Source organism: Odocoileus virginianus, chromosome 1, assembly GCF_023699985.2.
Source record: "Odocoileus virginianus isolate 20LAN1187 ecotype Illinois chromosome 1, Ovbor_1.2, whole genome shotgun sequence".
NCBI classification, from domain to species: domain Eukaryota; kingdom Metazoa; phylum Chordata; class Mammalia; order Artiodactyla; family Cervidae; genus Odocoileus; species Odocoileus virginianus.
The window spans coordinates 89,630,647-89,653,673 of NC_069674.1; the positions used below are offsets into that span (position 1 = coordinate 89,630,647).

Below are 23,027 nucleotides of genomic sequence, written 5' to 3' on the forward strand. Positions count from 1 at the left end.
AAGCTAATTAATTGTTTTTATTCTAGATTTTATGATATCTATGAGCTACCTTAAATTTTCAGTCTTGTGATTTAATAAATTTTACATGTATATTATATATTGCATTTATATATTTATATATAATCTATATACACCTAAATTCATATACATTTTTGCATTTTTTTTGAAGAGGATTTCCGAGTTTTCTAAACATCACATTCCAAAAAATCAGTATTTATCCTTAATCCTAATTTATCAATCAGAGGCCATGGGAAGTAAATTATCTCAATTTATTTTCATTACTCCTGCCCTGATGAACACGTTGATAGTCATACCCATACTGACTTCCTTCCCTGTTCTCTCACTGAAGAGGCATCTCTCCTCCTACGTAAGGTATATTCAGCTTCTGTTCTGGGTGCCTGCTCCTCTTGCTTCTTTGATACTCTTATTATCCACCTCATCTCATTGCTACATATTGAGCTATTCCTATACTACTGGCTTTGTGTCTCAAGTATGTAAGCTCTCTTAATATATGACTACTCGGCATAAAATAATATGGGTTAGTGTATGGAAGCATGTGTGATGTTTAAAGTGTTATAATCACAGATTAAACAGGAATGGTTAGAGGAGAGAGGTTCAAGACCAAAGGGGAAAACAGAATGACAATTCCTAGGTCATTGCAGAGTTGCAAAAATGTAAGCAACATGTAAATTTGAGGACACTCTCATTTTTAATTTGAAAATCTCTGTACAAATGTATAGCTACTTACCTTCCCAACTCTGTATGCATATATATAAACATATATATATATATATATATATACACATACATACATACTTATATATACACACATACACACCCCAAACCTAGTAATATTCACATATATATATATATGTGTATATATATATATAAAACCACATCTTCTTTATCCATTCATCTGTCAATGGAAATTTAGTTGCTTCCATTTCTTGGCTATTGTAAACAGTGATGCAATGAACATAAGGTTGCACGTGTGTTTTCGAGTTATAGTTTTCTTTGTATATATACCCCAAAGTGGGATTGCTGGATCATACAGTAGCTCTGTTTTTAGTTTTTTAGGGAACCTATTCTCATTTCATGATTTTGATCATCAAGTGTACATGGATTCCTTATGAATATTTTCTTGCATCTCAGATTTATCTCCCCATGTAGACTTATTTTACTAAGTATTCTACAATCCCATGCTAATGTCCCATTAGTTAAATTAGTTCAGTTGCTCAGTCATGTCCTACTCTTTGCAACCCCATGGACTGCAGCACATCAGGCTTCCTTGTCCTTCACCAACTCCCAGAGCTTGCTCAAACTCATGTCAATTGAGTTGGTGATGCCATTGAATCATCTAATCCTCTGTCATCCCCTTCTCCTCTTGCCCTCATCTCAAATTTTACATTCTATACATTTTATTGTTTTCCAAACTTGCTCACTGACTATAACTTGATGAATGGAAAAAAAAATTTCACTTTCCTATGCATTTATTCTCCTCTCACTAATCTGCATTAAATGCATTAACTTTTTTCAGAAAGCATCCCGTAGTGATATGAACTAGATGTTTTCTTGCCTGCCTTCTCAATTAAGATACTTGATGGCAAGGATTCTACCTGCTGTTGAGTCTCTAGACTGTAACCCAGTTTCTGGTACACAGTTGTTGTTAGTAAATGCATATTAAATAAAAGCAATGATGCAGGTCCTATATCACTCATACATTTTTTTTCAGTATATGGATTTTTTATTAATTGAAACCCTTTATATAGATATAATTATTCTTTTGTATTTGATATTAGTCAAAGTAAAATTTTATCTTTATCAATGTCTAGATTATTTCCTAATTTAGAATAACTTCTTACCTCACATTCTGAAGTTCACTTGGTAGAATGATCTGGTGCATATGAAATAAAATTCATCCTAATTATTAAAAACACTGTGATGACAATGGATTTGAGTGACCTTGCCAAAAAGACCCAAACAAAGTAATTAATTTTACTGTTACATGGTAGGGGTTTAGACTGTTGTTTGTACCACAGATTATATCTCTGTGCTTTCCAATTGAAAGTATTAAGAATTAGCATGAGTTTTTCCCAAGTTAACTTTGAAAGATCAGGAAATATGTGTAATTTCTGGCTAAATTAAACCCCTTATCATATTTTTCAGTTCATTCTAAAATTGTTAGCTTTACCTGTGTGACTTAACAAACTGAATGTTTTAATTACATGTCCTATATAATTATATGCCTTTCCAAATATATATATTTTAATATATAAAAATGCATAGTTTATTTTTTTCAAATTGGCTGCAACAGCAGTAATAATATCAATGATATCAAAGTATGTATAGACACAGTGTGGGTATCCTAAATCAAGGTGGAAGGTATTAAGAATGGTTTTTAGACCAAAGAGAAAATAGTTTCAAACCATAACAACATCACAGACCCAAAATTTTTGCCTGATTTTAGTGAGACAGTTGTGAACCCATCTAATCTTATAAGTGTAAGAATAATATATATCTGTGTATATGTAGGCATGAGGGCTTCCCTGATAGTTCAGTTGGTAAAGAATCCACCTGCAATGCAGGAGACCCTTGTTCGATTCCTGGATTGGGAAGGTATGCCGGAGAAGGGAGGTATGAATGTGAATTGAGCTGAATAATAAGAGTTAAATATGCTTATTTTTGGCTCAAAATGTTTAAATCAAAATGTAGACCTTTTTAAAGGCAAACTCTTGAAGTAAACTATTTTAAACAAAGAGAAGGAAAAAATGAAAGTGAAAGTCCAGTCCATGGAATTCTCCAGGCCAGAATACTGGAGTGAGTAGCCTATCCCTTCTCCAGCAGATCTTCCCGACCCAGGAATTGAACCGGGGTCTCCTGCATTGCAGGTGGATTCTTTACCAACTGAGCTATCAGGGAAGCCCTTATTTTTGATCCTTAATACAAAGAAGTGAATATGTACAATGAAATGAGCATTCACTCTGGATCATTGTGCTAACAATATTTATCAGTCTCACATTGATTTCCTACAAGTATCAAAGAATATAATTTTGCAATATATAATGTGCAATATGTACATTTTAATAACCACATGCTTATTTTTATTTATATGCTCAATCTGATATATCAAAAAATTATATACAAATGGCAGTATCACTTATTTTCTGTGAATAATAAAATGTGAAATTGGAATTAAAAGAAATTCCTACATATCATCCTTTAAAAAATCTGGTCATAAGACACTTTCCAAGATAACGGAATCAGTGCAATTTTTCTGCTCTCTTAGCAAGTTTTTCTGGTGTGCTTTTTAGATATTGTTATCAGGCATAAATGAAAACTTCCTAATTTTTCTATACCTGTTTTATCCAAATAGTTACTTAAAATGGAAAGTACACTTCTGAATCTTAGATGAAATGCTTGTACTTGCTTTTAGTGGCATTAACCATCTTGATCTTACTACTCACTTTTTTTTTTAAGTGTGAAGGCATTAGACACAGAGTTACTTAACCCACAAATTACATAGGATCTTGCTCGAGTTTAGCTATCAGGGATAAATAAAAAATACTCTAGGAGAGTCAGTGCTATAATGATGAACACTGAAAACTCAAGAATCATTGATTTGCTTTAAAAAGTGTTCCAATTTTTTTAAAAAAAATTTCCATTAAATGGCAAAAAAATAAATTCAGGACCCATACATGATTATTTCATTGCAAAATGCAAAAAAATAGAAACCTTCAAGTGAAATGTTTACCTTCAGAGGTAAAACATATAGTCTACAGTACCAAAGGGTCCACAAAGGGGAATCCTTTCAAACACTCCTCATTCTCTCATCCTCCGCATCCTCAGTATGACTTAAGAAGTATGAGCCTCACATCTGCTGGTTTTTGCAGCTTAATGAATGAAAAGCCAATTGTCACACCAAGTCTTGCATTTTGATTCTGCCAAGCCTCTTGCTTTGTTCTCAGTCAGAGCTGTTTTCCTATGCACCTTCTGTCCCCATTGCCATAAGTAGGTCTCCCAGTAGTTTCTGCTGGGAGACAGGACTTTCATCACTGTCCAGCTTTGCTCCTAGAAAAGGCTATTTTGTCAGAACATGATGGGTGAAGATGGTGGTAAAATGGAGGAGCGGCAATCTGATTTATAAAATATATTTACAACTTTTCATAAAGAGAAAATTCCTAAATTAACAATATCTCTGGATTGTTGTTGCTGTTCAGTGCTCAGTATTGTCTGACTCTTCACGACCTGATGGACTGCAGTGCACCAGGCTTCCTGGTCCTTCATGGTCTCCTGGAATTTGCTGAAACTCATGTCCATTGAATCAGTGATGCCATCCAACCATCTCATCCTCTCTTGTCCCCTGTTCCACCTGCCTTCTATCTTCCCCATCATCGGGGTCTTTTCCAATGGATTGGCTCTTCACATCAGATGACCAAAGTTTTGGAGTTTCATCTTTAGCATCAGTCCTACCAATGACTATTAAGGGTTGATTTCCTTTGGACTGATTGGTTTGATCTCATTGCTGTGCAAGAGACTCTCAAGAGTCTTCCCAATACCATAGTTTGAAAGCAACAGTTCTCCAGTGCTCAGCCTTCTTTATGGCCCAACTCTCATATCCATACATGACTACTGGAAAAGCCAAGCTTTTACTATATGGACCTTTGTCAGCAAAGTAATGTCTCTGCTTTTTAATATGCTGTCTAGGTTTATCATAGTTCTTCCAAGGATCAAGTGTCTTTTAATTTTATGGCTGCAGTCACCATCTGCAGTGATTCGGGAGTCCAAAAAAATAAAGTCTGTTACTGTTTCCATTGTTTCCCCATCTATTTGCCATGAAGTGATGGGACCAGATGCCTTGATCTTAGGTTTTTGAATGTTGAGATTTAAGCCAGCTTTTTTACTCTCCTCTTTTCCTTTCATCAAGAGGATCTTTAGCTCCTCTTTACTTTCTGCCATTAAGAACGTGCCATCTGCATATCTGAGGTTATTGATATTTCTCCCTGCAATCTTGATTCCACCTTGAGCTTCATCTAGCCCAGCATTTCACAAGATGCACTCTACATAGAAGTTAAATAAGCAGGATGACAGTATACAGCCTTGACGTATTCCTTTCCCAATTTTGAACCAGTCCATTCTTCCATGTCCAGTTCTAACTGTTGCTTCTTGACCTGCATATAAGTTTCTCAGGATGTAGGTAAGGTGGTCTGGTATTCCCATCTCTTTAAGAATTTTCCACAGTTTGTTGTGATCTACACAGTCAAAGGCTTTTGTGTAGTCCATGAAACAGAAATAGATGTTTTTCTGGAATTCCCTTCCTTTTTCTATGATCCAGTAGATGTTGGCAATTTGATCTCTGGTTCCTCTGCCTATTCTAAATGCAACTTGTACATTTGAAAGTTCTTGGTTCACATACTGTTGAGGCCCAGATTGAAGGATTTTGAACATTACCTTGTTAGCATATGAAATAAGTGCAACTGTGTACTAGTTTGATGTTTGGTATTGACCTTCTTTGGGAGTTGAATGAAAACTGACCTTTTCCAGTTGTGACCACTGCTGAGTTTTTCAGAGTTGCTGCATATTGAGTGAAGCAGTTTAACAGCATCATGTTTTAGGATTTGAAATAGCTCAACTGGAATGGGACCTTCACTAGCTTTGTTCTTAGTAATACTTCCTCAGGCCCACTTCACTTCACACTCTAGGATGTCTGATTCTAGGTGAGTGACCACACCATCCTGATTATCTGCATCATTAAGACCTTTTTTGCACAATTCTCCTGTATATTCTTGCCACTTCTTCTTAATCACTTTTGCTTCTGTTAGTCCATACTCATTTTATCGTTTATTGAGCCCATCTTTGCATGAAATATTCTCTTGGTATCTGTAATTTTCTTGAAGAGATCTCCAGTCTTTCGCATTGTATTGTTTTCCTCTATTTTCTCCTCACTGTCCACTTGAGAAGGCTTTCTTATCTCTCCTTGCTATTCTTTGGAACTCTGCATTCAGATGGGCATATTGTTTCTTTTCTCCCTTGCCTTTCTCTTTTCTTTTCTCAGCTATTTGTAAGGTCTCCTCAGACAACCATTTTGCCTTTTTGCATTTCTTTTTGGGGCATGATTTGATCACCATCTCCAGTACCATGTTACAAACCTCCATCCCTAGTTTTTCAGGCACACTTTAAGATCTAATCCTTGAATCTGTTTGTCACTTCCACTGTATAATCATAAGGGATTTGATTTAGGTCATACCTGAATGGGCTAGTGGTTTTCCCTGCTTTCTTCAAATTTATCTGAATTTTGAAATAAAGAGTTCATGATCTGAACCACAGTCAGTTCCCGGTCTTGTTTTTGCTGACTGTATAGAGCTTCTCCATCTTAGGCTGCAAAGAAGATAGTCAATCTGATATTGGCATTGACCATCTGGTGATGTCCATGTGTAGAGTCATACCTTGTATTGGAAGAGAGTATTTGTTACAAGCTGTGCATTCTCTTGGCAAAATTCTGTTATCCTTTGCCCTGCTTCATTTTTTACTCCAAAGCCAAACTTGCCTCTTACTCCAGGTATGTCTTGACTTCCTACTTTTGCATTCCAGTCCCCTATAATGGAAAGGACATCTTTTTTGGGTGTTAGTTCTAGAAGGTCTTATAGGTCTTCATAGAACCATTCAACTTCAGCTTCTTTGGCATTAGTGTTTGGGACATAGACTTGAATTACTGTGATATTGAATGGTTTGTCTTGGAAATGAACTGAGATCATTCTTTTGTTTTTGAGACTGCACCCAAGTACTGCATTTTGTACTCTTTTGTTGACTATGAGGGCTACTTCATTTCTTCTGAGGGATTCTTTTCCAAAGTAGTAGATATAATGGTCATCTGAATTAAATTCATGCATTCCCGTCCATTTTAGTTCACTGATTTCTAAAATGTTGATGTTCACTCTTGCCATCTCCTGTCTGACCCGTTTCAAAAGTTTACCTTGCTTCAGGGACCTAACATTCCAGGTTTCTATGCAATATTGTTCTTTATAGCATCAGACTTTACCTTCACCACCAGACGCATTCACAGCCGGGTGTCATTTCCACTTTGGCTCAGCCTCTTCATTCCTTCTGGAATTATTTCTCTGCTCCTCTCCAGTAGCATCTTGTACATCTGCCAAGCTGGAGGGCTCATCTTTCAATGTCCTATCTTTTTGCCTTTTCATGCTGTTCATGGGGCCTTCAAGGCAAAAATGCTAAGTGGTTTGCCACTCCATTCTCCAGTGCACCATGTTTTATCAGAACTCTCCACATAACCTGTCTGTCTTGGGTGTCTCTACAGAGCATGGCTTATAATACAATGAAATTTATATACATCCTTTGTTTATTCCACAAAACAGGCAAATAAAGCAGGGGGTATTAATTCCATTTTAAAGATACAAAACTGAAGCTCACCTAAGGCTACTATTCAAGGCCCTGGAGAAGGGAATTAAACCCACTTGAGTATTCTTTTCCTGGAGAATCCCATGGACAGAGGAGACTGGCAGGCCAATGTCCTTGGGATCACAAAGAGTCAGATATGACTGAGAGACTAACACACACATGGTATTCAAGGAATGAATGAAGTAAGTAACGAATTAATCTCTAGGGAAAACTGCATGGATGGAGTGGAATAAGAAGTTAAGATAGACAGGTCAGTTTTTCAATCCATTTAGCAATCAGTTTACAGAGAGTAAGCTGATCTGACGGCCACACGTGGTTTATGTTTGGGGGTAGGATGTTGCAGAAGAACCAAAGATGACTATTTTAAAAGAAAACAAGAATGAATAACAGATGAAACATCATCATGGAACAGAAGAACAGTGGTGAGTCATATGGGTGATTAGGCTTTTACTTGAAACAGTTATGGTAAACATTTCAGACACTGGCATATTTGAAAAGCTTTTATAGACTTTACTGACAAGGTCTTTGAAAATGTAGGAGACAGACAAATTAATACAGAAATATAGTTGGTATAAACTAATTTAGGAAGAATTAGAAAATATTACCTCTTTCAATAATTATTAAAGGAATTATAATATTTAATACCTTTTAATTAAGAAATATCAAAGACTCACCAGAAATTGGATAGTTGATTTGCAAGTGCTAACATTTTAATATACAGATACTCCAAAATAAGGGCATATTCTGCAAGGGGTTTTATGAGATGAAATAATTTGATAAAAAATTAGATGTGGTATGAAGAATATTATATTAAATCTGTTGTGTCCATGAATATACATGAAAAGTTGTAAATAAAATGTTAGCAAACCAAACCCAGTTCTCTATAAAAATGTTAATAAATAGTGTCAATTTGAACACATGAAAGTATAGTAAGAATGGTTTAGTGATGCATAAATATGTAAATGTATAATCCCATGTTACCAATTAAATGAATCATATCAGTATTTCACAAGGTACAGAGAATATTAACATTGAATTATAAGAAAAATTCCTTCTATATAAAAGAATTGAAGAAAATTTTATTAACTTTATCTAAGATGTCACTCAAAAAAGAAAAGAAGAAGAGAATGCCTACAACAGACATCATCCTAAGTGGGGAAATTCTGAAAGTATTCCATTTAAGTTCAGGAACAAGATATATATATTCTGTATGAATGCTCTAATTCATCAAACTATTGACGCCATCCATGGCCAGCACAATAAGACAGGGAGAGAAATAACAATTATAAGGACTGAAGATCAGTAATGTTACCATTGTCATTAGCACATGATACAGTTGTTTATATAAAAATCCAAATAAGTCTACAAATAAAATATAGGCAGTAGAAAAAAATGAAGAATAATGTGGCTATTTATAAGATCAATAAAGTCAAATATATTTTACATGCCAGCAAAAAAAAATTAATAATCAATTTAAAAGTTTAAGATACTAACACAAACTACAAACCAACCAAGAATAAATGTAACAAAGACCTGCAAGCAAAAAATTTAAAAAATTTAACGATGTTAAAGAGTAAATTGAAACATCCTATATTCATGGATAAGGAAATAAATAGCATCATACATAGGATTCATGTTACTCCAGTTTTTAAAAAATAATGATTTTTTGTGTCTTTATTGTTACTTTTATGGAAAATGAGAAATTAAATTCAATATGTACATAGAAAAGCAAAAAAGAAATAATAGCTAAAATTTTTCATGCTTAATGAGATATAGACTAACTATAAAGCTGTATTATAATAGTGTGGGTACTGGTACAGAAATGGACACAGTCATGAATAAAATAGAATAGAGTCTAAAAGAAAAATACCCACATGTGGAAATATTATTTATGATGGATCTGCGTGATAGAAAGTTGAGTTATCCAAAACATGAAAAGGTGGATTTACAGATGGAAGTTGTCACACAAAAGCTTAAAGGAGGGAAGAAAGGAATGAGGAAGGGAGAAAGAGAGAGAGAGAAAGAGGGAGGGTGGAGGGGGAGAGAGGAGCTGAGGAGGGGAGAAGAAAGGGGTCCCTCTATGACACAGCCGGTGTAGAATACGTGAATACTTTATGTCTAATATATATTCTCGTCTATGCTAATACTTCATACCATCCTGTCTCACATCACCACAGACAATTTCTTTGTCAAAAATAAAACTGAAATTTTAAGAGAGTAAATGTGTTCTCTTCTGACCACTGAGGAAACAACTATTTTGTTACACAAAACAAGCTAAAGTGCTAGCCATTTATCAAAAGATGGATAAACTTCAGTACCTTAGAACTAAAATCTTGTTTGTTAAAGTACACATTTAGGAAAGTAAAAGAAGAAACTTCCATCCTGTACGAAGTATTTGCAAAAAACCACAAGCTAAACAAACAAATAAAAATCTGCACAAGGATTAAAATTAAGAAAAAGTAAAGAATTTTTACAAATCAGCAACAAATAAGGAGTAAAGATGGGGAAGACATTGCACATATGAGGAAAACACATGAAATTTTTAAAAAAGTGACATTACAAGTATTAGAGCAGATGGCTCAGCACATGTTTTCTCATATTCCTGGTAAGTACATGCATTGCTATAACTACTATAGGATACCAATTGGTAATATCTTGTCAAATTGCAAGAGTGATCACCGTCCATGTGCATTAGAAAGTATTTCCAAAGATGGATTTTTATAGGAATATAAAATATTCCAAATATACAATGGCATGGATTTTAAAAAGCATAATCAAAGAAATGGTGTTGAACACAGCAGTAGGTATAAAATAACTTCAACTACTTATGGATGGAAATTCAGCTACTACATGGAGGAATCTTAATAACAATGCTGTGAAGAAAAAGCAAAATATAAACAATGTGTTGTTTATGGCATGTACATTATAACCTGAAATTCAGAATAATGCCCACCTTTGTTAACAATGGAGGAGGGTCCTATGGGAAAGGAACACAGAAGGACATGTAAGTTATTAGAAATGTTCTACTCTCTGGTACATTGCATTGCTTATACCATCTAAGCAAACTAACCCAGTGATAATCTGGAAGAAAATTTTGCAACGTGTCTAGCAAAAGGTAAATGTCCACAATATAATACACAACGAAATACAGGACAATTTTGTGTTCTACATACCTGGGCTTCCTGTTACTAGGTAGTGGTGGTTCAGTTGATTTGTTTACATTACTATTGTATTTACACATTTTATATTACATTAACCAAAATTTTAATGATGCTAATTTGAATGAAAATATTACTAATAATGTCTAGTGTTTATAAGAATAAAATACAACTCATGGGAAAGAGATACAATGTTTTGGTGGTACAGTTTACAAAGGAGGTCACAGGTCTGTGAGCCTACAAAATATGTTCAATCAAGTAGTAAACAGGGGAATGTGATTTTACGATAATCCACCAGGGTATTTTTTTTTTTTTTTACTTATTGAAGAAATATCATAAAGTTGTTTATAAGTAGTGTTTTGGAGTTTCAAAGAAATGGACACATACATGTTCTGTAACGGGAACCATCCAGAGGGTAATGTGTTGTTGTAATGGAATATTTCCCTTCTAGAAGATTAGCTTTCAAAACTGATACACTTGTTCAAATAAATGTATTCAAACAATATTAACTACAATACCTGTTATTTTGTGGCAGTGAAACACTAAAAATACTTTAAAAGTACAGGAAATGACAGTATTTTTAATCATAGAATGTTATATTCTGTCAGTCGCTCTGTCGTGTCCGACTCTTTGTGATCCCCGTGGACTGTAACCTGCCAGGCTCCTCTGTCCATGGAATTCTCTAGGCAAGAATACTGGAATTGGGCTGCCATTCCCTTCTCCAGGGGACCTTCCCTAAACAGAGATTGAACCTGTGCCTCCTGCACTGCAGGGAGATTCTTTACTATCTGAGCCACCAGGGAAGCCCCAGTGTGATAAAATTGACGTGTACGTTTACATATGTAATCTTAAAATTTTCTTAGATGACTGCATTCAGTCTTCCCTTGATATCCACAGGTGACTGGTTCCAGGACTCCCCAGATAGCAAAATCCACAGGAGCTTTAAGTCCCTTATATAAACTGGCATTTGTTGGCATACACTTAAAAGAACTTTAGGCTACTTATAATACCTAATAAAATGGAAATGCTATGTATATAGTTGTAAAATACAATATACATGCTGTGTAGTAAGCTGTGGTTCACCAAATTCAAGTTTCACTTTTTGAAACTTTCTGGATTTTATTTTTAAAGATTTTCAATTCCTAGTTGGTTGAATCCGCAGATGCAGAACCTGCAGACAGGAAGAGCCAGTTGTTTATCTTGTTACCACCAGGGCTAGAAAAGTGAAGAGACACATTCCCAGATATTCTGTCCTGTTTCAAATTTTTTTTTTCAAGAAAATAGGCATGTATGATTGTATAACTAGATGCATTATTTGTCTTTGTGGTTTTCCCCAAGGTAGGCTGCATTAATAAGCATGCTGCATGCAGCAGCAGAAGTGGTCAGCATTTATTACAATCAACCCAGACATTTTTCTGTGTTCCTGGGTGGTAAACACTGTCTAGGAAGTCAAAAGAGTGGAGGAAGCCTGGCTTCTATTCGCAGATTCAAAGTCAGAAGGAAACACTGAAAACAGTTGACTAAATCCTCAGATGCAGCCTGATCAATTTCTCCCAGTAAGGGAGAAGGCAGAAAACTCTCAAAGACATTTTTTACTGAGCTATTAGTCACATTTATATAATTGTTCAAGAGAGAATTGTTGGTCAATAAAAATCATTAAATAAAACAAACTTGTATACATATGTCTAGGTAATCTGTATAGTCTAGGTAAACTGCATATCACATATGGGATTGTACTTTAATGAAAATTATTATAATTTATTCATTTTATTTTTTTACTTTAGAGTTGTTAAAAGAAAAATATATTTATTATGGAATATAGAATTTATAATGATAACATTTAAATTAGGACATGTTGATACTTCTATTTTAGAACTTCATTGTAGATAAGGGTTTACAAAACCCTTAGTAAACCCATTGTAGTTTAGGTTTACAAAACCTAAATCTCTCATTAGATGAAATGCTAAATATACAAAAATAAAAATGTCCTAATTTTGAAATATCAATCATGTGCTGTAACATGCTTATTTTTCAGGTTAAACTTTTTCCGTGATGTTCCTGATTTCCGAGTGTTAGCCTGCGGTGGAGATGGAACTGTAGGGTGGATTTTGGACTGCATAGGTAAAGACTACACGTATTTAATGTGGCTTGGGTGAGAGTGGAAACCTTAAATTCTGTGTATTTCATTTGTTTATTTAACACATCCATGTCTTTATTAAATAAAATACACAGTGATACAATTAGACATCTGGAATGTTGCTGGCTTAATTTATTCTGTATTTCAGATTTTTAACAGTCAAAATAATTTACAAATAACTAGATATGCTTGTGTTCTCATTCATTTTTTTTTCATGGAATTTAATAAACCTACTTCCTTGGTGGGTCAGCTGGTAAAGAATCCACTTGTAATGCAGGAGACCTGGGTTCGATCCCTAAGTTGGGAAGATCCGCTGGAGAAGGGAACAGCTTCCCACTCCAGTATTCTGGTCTGGAGAATTCCATGGACTGTATAGTCCATGGGGTTGCAAAGAGCTGGACACAACTGAGCGATTTTCACAGATATTTCCTGATCTGTACTGACAAATTATTTGTTAAAAATAGATCCTTTCATAAAAAGGAAAGACTTGATTCAAAAGAAGTTTTATTATCTATATGTATTGAAGCTAAGTTTTATTCAGTCAATGCAGTTGAGAATATTCGACCTTTTCATACCCTCAAAAATATTCAGATTACGACTGAATACATATTGTCAACACCCTTTTGGTAAGCACCTAATAAGTTTAATCTACTAAACTTTTTTTTTTAATTTTGAAAAAGAAAAGTGAAAATTGTATTCTTTGGCCCTCCAATAAACAATGTCAGTAGTACTGATATTTTAAGTACAAAACCAGAGTTCAAGAACTGCCAAAATTAAGGAGTCCCTTGAACAGTGTCTGCGGACTTGTAAGAATTTCAGTGAAGATGGTAGGAATGATTGGTTTTCAGTAGCCCCTAAAATCTAAGCCTTTGGTAGTATTCTGTGGCACAGTCCTACATAATTACCCACACATGCTTACTCTGAGGGGCTGAGAAGGGAGAAAAATAAAGTAATATATGTTTGTGAGATGTCTTCAGTGGCTCACACAAAAGCATGTGGAATTTCAGCGATATGATCTTTTCTGAACCCAAACACTATGTTATATAAACTTGAATCTCAAACAAAACCTGGTCATGTCTTCTGTTCTTGACTCTGACACAAAGCAGCACAACCACTGTTAGCATTTCACTAACTTTTAGAATTCCACTGTTTTCAAACTATATTTTTCTTAAAGTATACCTAGACTCAATGTTGCCAAAGGACTTTTCTTTTTTTCTTTTTTGCTTTTCTTTTTTAATTTTTTTTATTTTTTCCATTTATTTTTATTAGTTGGAGGCTAATCACTCTACAACATTGCAGTGATTCTTGTCATACATTGAGATGAACCAGCCATGGATTTACATGTATTCCCCATCCCGGTCCCCCCTCCCACCTCTCTCTCCACCCCATCCCTCCGGGTCTTCCCAGTGCACCAGGCCCGAGTACTTGTCTCATGCATCCAACCTGGGCTGGTGATCTGCTTCACCCTAGATATACATGTTTCGATGCTGTTCTCCTGAAACATCCCACCCTCGCCCTAAAGAATCTACTTTTCCACTTTAGTGATATCCTTGTGTTGCATATACCTTCACCCTTGAGCATTTCAACAGCGTGCTAAAATTTTTAACTAAAGTAACATATTTAAAAATCTTTCCTCACATATAAGTCTTAAAAATCCCTGTCATTCTGTGAATTAATGTATTTACTTGCTATATAAATTGCTACAAATACATATAAGTTAATCATAATTTATAATTGTATATATCTATAAAATCTGACTTTTTTTTTTCAATTGTTGTTCAGTCAGTGATCAATTTTTTTTCTTTTAATTTTTCAATTATACAGAAAAGGCTAATGTAGTCAAGCATCCTCCAGTGGCTATTCTGCCTCTCGGGACCGGCAATGATCTAGCAAGATGCCTGCGATGGGGAGGAGGTAAATATATATGAAAAACCACCAACAACAAAAAATCTTAAAAAACAGTAATATAGTGGAGAGCACCCTCTTTCAAAAAACTAAATTTAGCATTTCTTCACTGCATGACAGCTTTCATGTGCTTTTAGCAAATGTAATGCTGTGAGATATGTAATATAATTTTGAACAACAGTCTGGGGTAGAGAAACAAAGGGTGGACCAAGAGTTATGTGATTGCTAATTATACACTAGATGGGAGGGCAAGCGTCTAACTTTCTCTCTCTCTGGTTTTTGGGTTTCCAACTTAAGAAATGAGGTAAGCATGGGTTAAATTTAAAATAATGTTCATATTTTTAATCTCTGACTTGTGTGAAAGAATAACAAATAAAGGGAAAATGTTGAAAGGTGAAAGGACAACTTGTCCAGGAATGAGTACAAGATGAAACCAATTTTCTCAGACTCACTTGGCACTGCGTGGTATGTTCTGCACTTGGAATAGACAGTTAAGAATAGAAATAACAGAAGATCTACTTTATACAGGGCCTTAAAATTCTAGTGGAATATGAAGTCATATGTAAATTGTGAGACTTCTTACTGACAAGCAAGATAATAATCAGCATAATGAATGACCTTACCTAGGAACTGACAAGGTAAAATAGGGAGAACTTGATGGGTGATGGTGGTTTAGTTGCTAAGTCGTGTCCCACTCTTGCGACACCATGGACTGTAGCTCACCAGGTTTCTCTGTCCATGGGATTCCCAGGCAAGAATACTGGAGTGGCTTGCCATTTCCTTCTCCAGGGGATCTTCTCAACCCAGGAATCGAATCCAGGTCTCCTGCACTGTAGGCAGATTCTTTATGGTCTGAGCCAAGAGAGAAGCCCCAAATAAGTTCAGTCACTCAGTCGTGTCCTGCTCTCTGTGACCCCATGGACTACAGCACAGCCAGGCTTTCCTGTCCATCACCAACTCCTGGAGCCTACTCAGACTCATGTCCATCGCATTGGTGATGCCATCCAACCATCTCATCCTCTGTCGTTCCTTTCTCCTTCTGCCTTATTTCCCAGCATCTGGGTCTTTTCCAATGAGTCAGTTCTTCACATCAGGTGGCCAAAGTATTGGAGCTTCAGCTTCAGCATCAGTCCTTTCAATGAATATTCAGGACTGATTTCCTTTAGGATTGACTGGTTTGATCTCCTTACAGTCCAAGGGACTCTCTCAAGAGTCTTCTCCAACACCACAGTTCAAAAGCATCAATTCTTTGGTGCTCAGATTTTTTTATAGTCCAACTCTCACATCCATACATGACTAATAGAAAAATCATAGCTTTGACTAGATGGACCTTTGTTGGCAAAGTAATGTCTCTGCTTTTTAATATGCTGTCTATGTTGGTCATGGCTTTTCTTCCAAGAAGTAAGCGTCTTTTAATTTCACGGCTGCAGTCACCATCTGCAGTGATTTTGGAGCCCCCAAAAATAAAGTCTCTCTCTGTTTCCATTGTTTCCCCATCTATTTGCCATGAAGTGATGGGACTGGACGCCATGATCTTAGTTTCCTGAATGATAAGTTTTAAGACAACTTTTTCACTCTCCTCTTTCACTTTCATCAAGAGGCTCTTTAGTTCTTCTTTGCTTTCTGCCATCAGGGTGGTGTCTTCGGCGTATCTAAGGTTATTGCTATTTCTCCCCAAAATCTCGATTCCAGTTTGTGCTTTATCTAGCCCTGCATTTTGCATGATTTACTCTGCATATAAGTTCAGTAAGCAGGGTGACAATATATAGATTTGACGTACTTCTTTCCTGATTTGGAACCAGTCTGTTATTCCATGTCAAACCCAGGTTTCCTGTGTTGCAGGCAGATTCTTTACCATCTGAGCTAAGAGAAAAGCCCCAAATAGGGAGTACTCTAATAGGTGAATAATGACAGAGCCATATAGTATTGAAGGTGGACTTGACAGGCGGAAGAAACATCAGGCTTAAAGCCCTAGAGATAGGAAGTCACTTGACATACTGAAGGAACTCAAAAATGGAATATTGTAGATGGAGCAGATGAGAAAGTGGAGACTATTTCAAGATGAGATCTTAAAACAATTTGAAATATCATTAATAGGCTAACCTTACCTGAAGATATCAAAGAAAAGAAAACCATATTTGCTAAAGAAGCAAGAACTGAGTCCTAAATATTTTTAGCATCTAAACCCAGTGAAGTTTGAAAAGTGTCTACTAAGACAGTGTAAATCAGAAACCCTTGGGGAGCTTGTTAAAGATACAGTGGACTGACCTCACCTCATATATGTTGTATTGGAATCTCTAGGGATGAAACTGCACAGGTGATTTCCTTTTTAAGCAAACTCCCTAAGTAATTTGATTCACAGAAAAATTTAAGAACAATTGCTCCATTTGTACCTGGATAACTTACGGACTCAACGATGTGTATATGTATTTGTGTTTATGACAGAATTTGAAACCAAGTTAAAAACATGGTATATGATATATTTGTGATTTTGATTAAGGATATAACAATAAAATAATATTATAAAATGATGGGTTAAATTGTATAGAATCTAAAGATAGAAAGAATGAACTATTGCTTATGAGATGCTCATATATTCGTGTTAATATTTGTATATTGATTAAAAAGAAGATACTCGTTCATGTGGCTTCCTATATATTCTTCTCAAAAGTATTTTTGGTATTTGAAAATTAATAACTTTATTTGGTTCCAAACTGGCAAATGACTTAAATCTCAAAATTGAGTATAGAAGTTCCAGAGTATCCTCTAATTATTTCCTTATAAAACAGTTTTAAAGATATTATTGTCAGTGGACAGAGACAGGTGGATTATAGTATTTGTTAGAGTGTATATTGATGATGAACTCTTTGTGAGTATCTAATATATGTTGGCAGTGTTCAAGGTGCTAAATAGTGAATAAGAAATAAAGGGCTTTTACTTTTTGAGAATTATATTTTCATTGAGTATCCAGACAATAGATCAGTGAATAATGAAATATATAATTACAAAATAAGGTCAAGATTATAAAAGAATCAGAATACATTTTTAGAGAATAATAGAGGGAAACTCCCTTGGAGGAAGGCATGGCAACTCACTTCAGTATTCTTGCTTGGAGAATCCCATGGACAGAAGAGCCTGGCAGGCTATAGTCCATGGGGTTGCAAAGAGTCGAACATGACTGAGGCGACTTAGCACAGCAAGGCACAGAGGGAAACTATTCAGCTATATAGTCAAGATGATGTCCTTTAGGCAGTAGCATTTAAGCTGGGTTTAGAATATGCAGAAAAAGAAAGAGCTCTCTATTGAAAGGAATGAAGGAAGAGTGATGATGTAGCTCTAAGAGGTTGTGGGGTGATGGGGGGATGGCCTCAGGAGAGGGGTGGGAATAGTATGATGCTGGAGAGATAAGTAGGAGCAGATTATGTAGGTCTTAGTGGTCATGGTAAAAAAATTTATGTTATTGAAGAACACAGCAAAACTTCGGAAGAGTTTCAAAAGCGGAGTGACACAATGACATTTACGTTTTCAAAATAAGTTAATTTGGGGACATAAAAAATGCTAAGAAAATGTGGAGATGTGAGGAAGCATAGTTTTAGAGACCAGAACTTGGATTACCATTGAAATTAGGGGATGAAAAGACCAGGCTAGGGCAGTGGTTATGCTAATGAAACAAGTGGACGCACTGGCATTTTCAGGGATAGGCTGATGCAGCTTGCCCATGGATTGGGTGGGGGCTTTGGTGAAAGTGGGGTGTTAAGGGGGCACTGCAGGATGCTCAAGATGAACAGTTAGGGCAATGGGAGTGCCATTTGATAGCGTTTACTAATAAAGACACACACTCTGAAGTGGTGTGAATTATTTCTTGTCAGGTGTCTGACTTTGAGCAAGTTGCTTAAAACTGTGTGCTTCAGATTATTCAGAACTTGAAGAAAACAGCTGGAGGTGGCACTAGTGTTAAAGAACCCCCCTGCCAGTGCTGGAGGCAGAAGAGACACGGGTTTGACCCCTGAGTCGGGAGGATCTCCTGGAGAAGGGTATGGCAACTCATTCCGTTATTCTTGCCTGGAGAATCCCATGGACAGAGGAGCCTGGTGGGCTATGGTCCATAGGTTCTCCAAGAGTCAGACATGACTGAGCGACTAACACTTCACACTAAGAACCCTACCTTGAGGGTTCTTATACCCCAGATATCACGTTATCTGCCCAGTGTCTGAGGCCTTCCTGTAATTATACTAATTAGCACCATGCTTAACATTTGGGAAAGAAGTTACTTTATTCGACTAATAATCATTTGGTTCACTTAATCTCACTGGAATCTATTGACTGGAAGTTTAATTTTTATGAGTGTATTTGCAAATTTTGGAAAATATAACATGTACAAATGTAGGACTTCTAAGGGCATTTGAAAAAATACTTTATTTTCATCTCCTTTGCAGTTTTTTTCTGGCAATAATTAATCCCTCAAACAAAATTCTGGAAACTATTGCAAGAAAAAATGCTGTGAAGAGTAAGGGAGTGAGACAGAGTTTTAGATGGAACACACTCTTACAAATATTTTCTTCATATGATTCTAAATTTGTAAAAATGAATTTTTAGATATGGCTTTTCTTCATGTGATCTTAAATTTGTAAAAATGGCTTTTTAGATAGATTCAGTTATTATGATAACATCATATCATTAAATGGAAGATAAATACTAATTATGTTTTCATTTGATTTCTTAGCCTAGATTGATTATAGGCTTTAAATCAAAATAATAGAAGCAAAGTAACATCATTCTTTTCTAGAGCAAGCTTTTGTTTGCTTATTAGTAAGTTTATCTTTTTTAAAAAATATAATCTTACTGAATTCAGGAATGCTATTTATAGTTATGAATCATTATTTAACAAGCTTGAGCACAGATAAATACAAACAAGTAGGGCACAGATTATCTGTTAAATGGAGAAAAACAATTTGGAATTCTTCACCTTTGTGAATTAATACTGAACTTCATGTATGATTCTCAAAATAGATTTATTGCCTCTCTCTTTCTATTTTTTACTTGGCTAGAAGACTGATTGATACCAGCCTTTTTCATGTGTATGTTAGTCGCTCAGTCATGTCGAACTCTTTGCAACCCAGTTTACTGTAGCCTGCCAGGCTTCTCTGTCCATGTAATTCTCCAGGCAAGAATACTAGAGTGTGTTGCTATTTCCTTATCCAGGGTATCTTCCAGACCCAGGGATCAAACCCAGGTCTCCTGCATTGCAGGCAGATTCTTTAACATCTGATCCACCAGGGAAGCACAGCCTTTTTCATACTTAATCCATAAAAACTTTGAGAACATGTCCAGTGCTAAACAATTTAAGTTGATTGACCCTACTTAATCTCACTTTATTAATACTTTCATTAAATTTGTTGTATTCTTTCCTCGTCAGTTCCATTCCTCCATTTTTCCAGTGTTATGTTGAACAATGCTTTTATTAACACAAGCTGTAGCTGAAAATAAGCTCAATGTTTGTTTAAAGCATTATCATTTACTTATATTTCTTCTGAGTGTAATTTCCATATTATATTATACAATATTAGTTTAATATATGTAAATTATTTACATCTAAAACCATCAAACTTATTTTCAAATAAGAGTCGAATTTGGAAAATATATGAATATAAACTCCTTTTATTCCATTCAATGTGGAATATATATATATATATATAATTGGGAGTTTAAAAGAAAGTTAAAAAGGAAATAAATATTGAGAATTAGTGTGGAACTATTAAGATCTGAAAAATAAGTGCACTTAATTTTTGTAGTTTTGTAGTTGAAGCAATTCAGTGTTTTATCAGATACTATACGATACATTTTATATATGTTCATCAATTTTGAATTATGCTATAAATATGATATGGCATCTATTATTTCCTTTAATGTTTATGTCAGTGTAATCACTGTTTATTGTACTCTTTGTGATGTGTATTGAATAGTGCATAATTATTTTTAGACCTGTGTATGATAAGAGATGTAGCTTCCAGGATGGGTATTCCTGATTTCTGGCTAATAGTTAATCCTCTAATAGTTAATTCAACAAATACACCATAAATATAATTTATTTGTCTTTAGAGAATGTTGGCATATTATGGTACCTATTCTTTTTTCTTTTAATCCAATTCATTTTTTTAAAGTTTATGTATGTTAACACCTCTAATGAGGACTCATAGCCTCTGGCATATACTTATTGAACAGATAAATTATTAAAATATAAACCCGAGTTGGACACAGAAAAACATCTAGGAAAATGTTGTTCCAACTTAAAACATCATTTAAAGAATCTGTGTATACAGAGTTAGAGAGAGATACATTATTTAATTTAGTATAACATTTCACATCCTAATATCATCAGTATTATTGTTGACAACTTTCTGTTTTTGCCTCATAGACTAAGACCTTTTATGCATTTTCTCTTTTTTCCTCACTTCATTCTCACAGCAAAACTAAGTTTTTATGGAGAAAGAAGCTATTTAGAATGTTAAAAAAACATGTTAAAATGTTAAAAAACAAACACTTCAGTAAATAACACAGCCAGGATTAACCACAGCCCTAATTAACTATAAGGTTAGATAACTAAAGGTACATTTAAGAGAAAATATAATATTAAGCAATAAATTTTAGGCCATGGTTACTATCTATAGTAGATTTATTTAAAAATGGATTTGTTGAGCATTACTGGAGGGTACATCTGGGAAAAGGAACATCGAAGGAGAAAGATGTAAATAACTGTAGTGCAGTATACTAGTTCTGTGGTATGGCTGGTTTGGAGGACTGTGTGCTGTGGTATACTGGACAGACTCTGTCATTTTGGGAGGGTGGCTTCTGGGAAAAAGTATTAACAAATGTAAAGCCTGCAGAGAGAGGAGAAGCAAAGGACAGGTTCAACCTGGCAGCAAGAACTTTTATTTTAGCAAGTGGGTGGAGGGTGTCATCTTTGGGAGGGAGAATTCACAAAAGGATCATACCCAAACAGGTCATCAATTCCATTTTGAATATAGTGATAAAAAGTTTTGTGAGAGCTATGCAGTGGCTATACTGAGAATTTGTACCACAAGAGAGAAATATGAGTTGCAAGTTAAAGCTAGAGATAAAATATTGATGTGAGTATAATAAGATTGGTCTTAATTCTTCAACTTGCATTAAATTTGCTTTGAAATGCATTATTTAGCTTTAGAATGTTACAAACATTCATACACTTAAATACATATAAGCAATAGTTTTTATTATTTGGTTATATTTTTTCTCAATATAATTTTTTTCCCATTAGGTTATGAAGGTGAGAATTTGATGAAAATCTTAAAAGACATTGAAAACAGCACAGAAATCATGTTGGACAGGTGGAAGTTTGAAGTCATACCTAATGACAAAGATGAGAAGGGAGACCCAGTGCCTTACAGTATCATCAATAATTATTTTTCCATTGGCGTGGTAAGATTTTCCACTAAATGTTCTTTTTTTTTTTAATCAGTTCTGCATAATCACTGACATAAACTCTTATTTATGAAGATTTACTGCTTACAAGTAATTTATTTTACCTTTGTGTCAGCAAAACACCTCTTCTAATGGGTAACTGAATTTATTTAAAATCAAAGAATCAGTGATAGATTTTTCATGTGCTAAACAAAGGAAAGAAACTATATGTAATTTTTTGATCATTTTTTAGTACAATTAAGCTTAGAATAGTTTAAAAAGTTTATAAAATGGTTTATAAGGTTATAAGTTTCACATTACTAAAAGTGTGACAAGAATGCATCAAATGTTATCTTATTTTGAAATCTATATTATAATATCACAACATATTAGTCTTCTATTTATAGACATTATCTTTAAAATTATGATTTAGTTTAAAGTCTAAGAAAAATGCTGTTAGTATTCTCAAGTGGTTAATTAGTCAAAAAACTAATTTTTGACTTAATTTCTTGAAAAATTTGAGACTGAAATTAAAATATCATTTGGCAATTGAAAGAGTTATTGAAATTTCAATCCCTAAGGAATTAATAAATTTAAGTGATTTATCATGTATTTATATAATCATATTACCCAGACTTATGAAGTCTTAAAATATATATCTACAATGTTACATTTTATTGAACACATTCACCCAATATTAATCTATATCATGTCTCATTTCTCCCTTATGGATGTGCATGTACACACACACACACACACACACACACACACACACACACAAATAGCAAACTACAGAAAGCATTGGTTGAGTCCATGAACCTAGGTGTCAAGCTACCTTGGTAAGACTTCTTTAACAGTCTTTTTCTTGTCTTAGTTTCCATCAATTTACCTGTGTCATGATGGCTATTATTTTCTCCCTCATAAATAATGTGATTACACATTTAAAGAGCCTCATATAATAATGCATAATGAAGGCT

At 34.8% G+C, this 23,027-nt stretch overlaps 1 protein-coding gene across 8 annotated transcripts in view; it reads left to right on the top strand.

The window, feature by feature from the left end:
* Positions 1-23,027, top strand: part of DGKB (diacylglycerol kinase beta) — an 824,229-nt gene that overhangs the window by 317,045 nt on the left and 484,157 nt on the right. For all 8 annotated transcript variants that reach the window (XM_070470763.1, XM_070470758.1, XM_070470752.1 and 5 more), the window contains 3 exons: positions 12,607-12,692; positions 14,533-14,622; positions 21,908-22,068. In XM_070470763.1, coding sequence (XP_070326864.1) covers positions 12,607-12,692; positions 14,533-14,622; positions 21,908-22,068 — 337 coding nt within the window. The remainder of the gene's footprint in view (positions 1-12,606; positions 12,693-14,532; positions 14,623-21,907; positions 22,069-23,027) is intronic.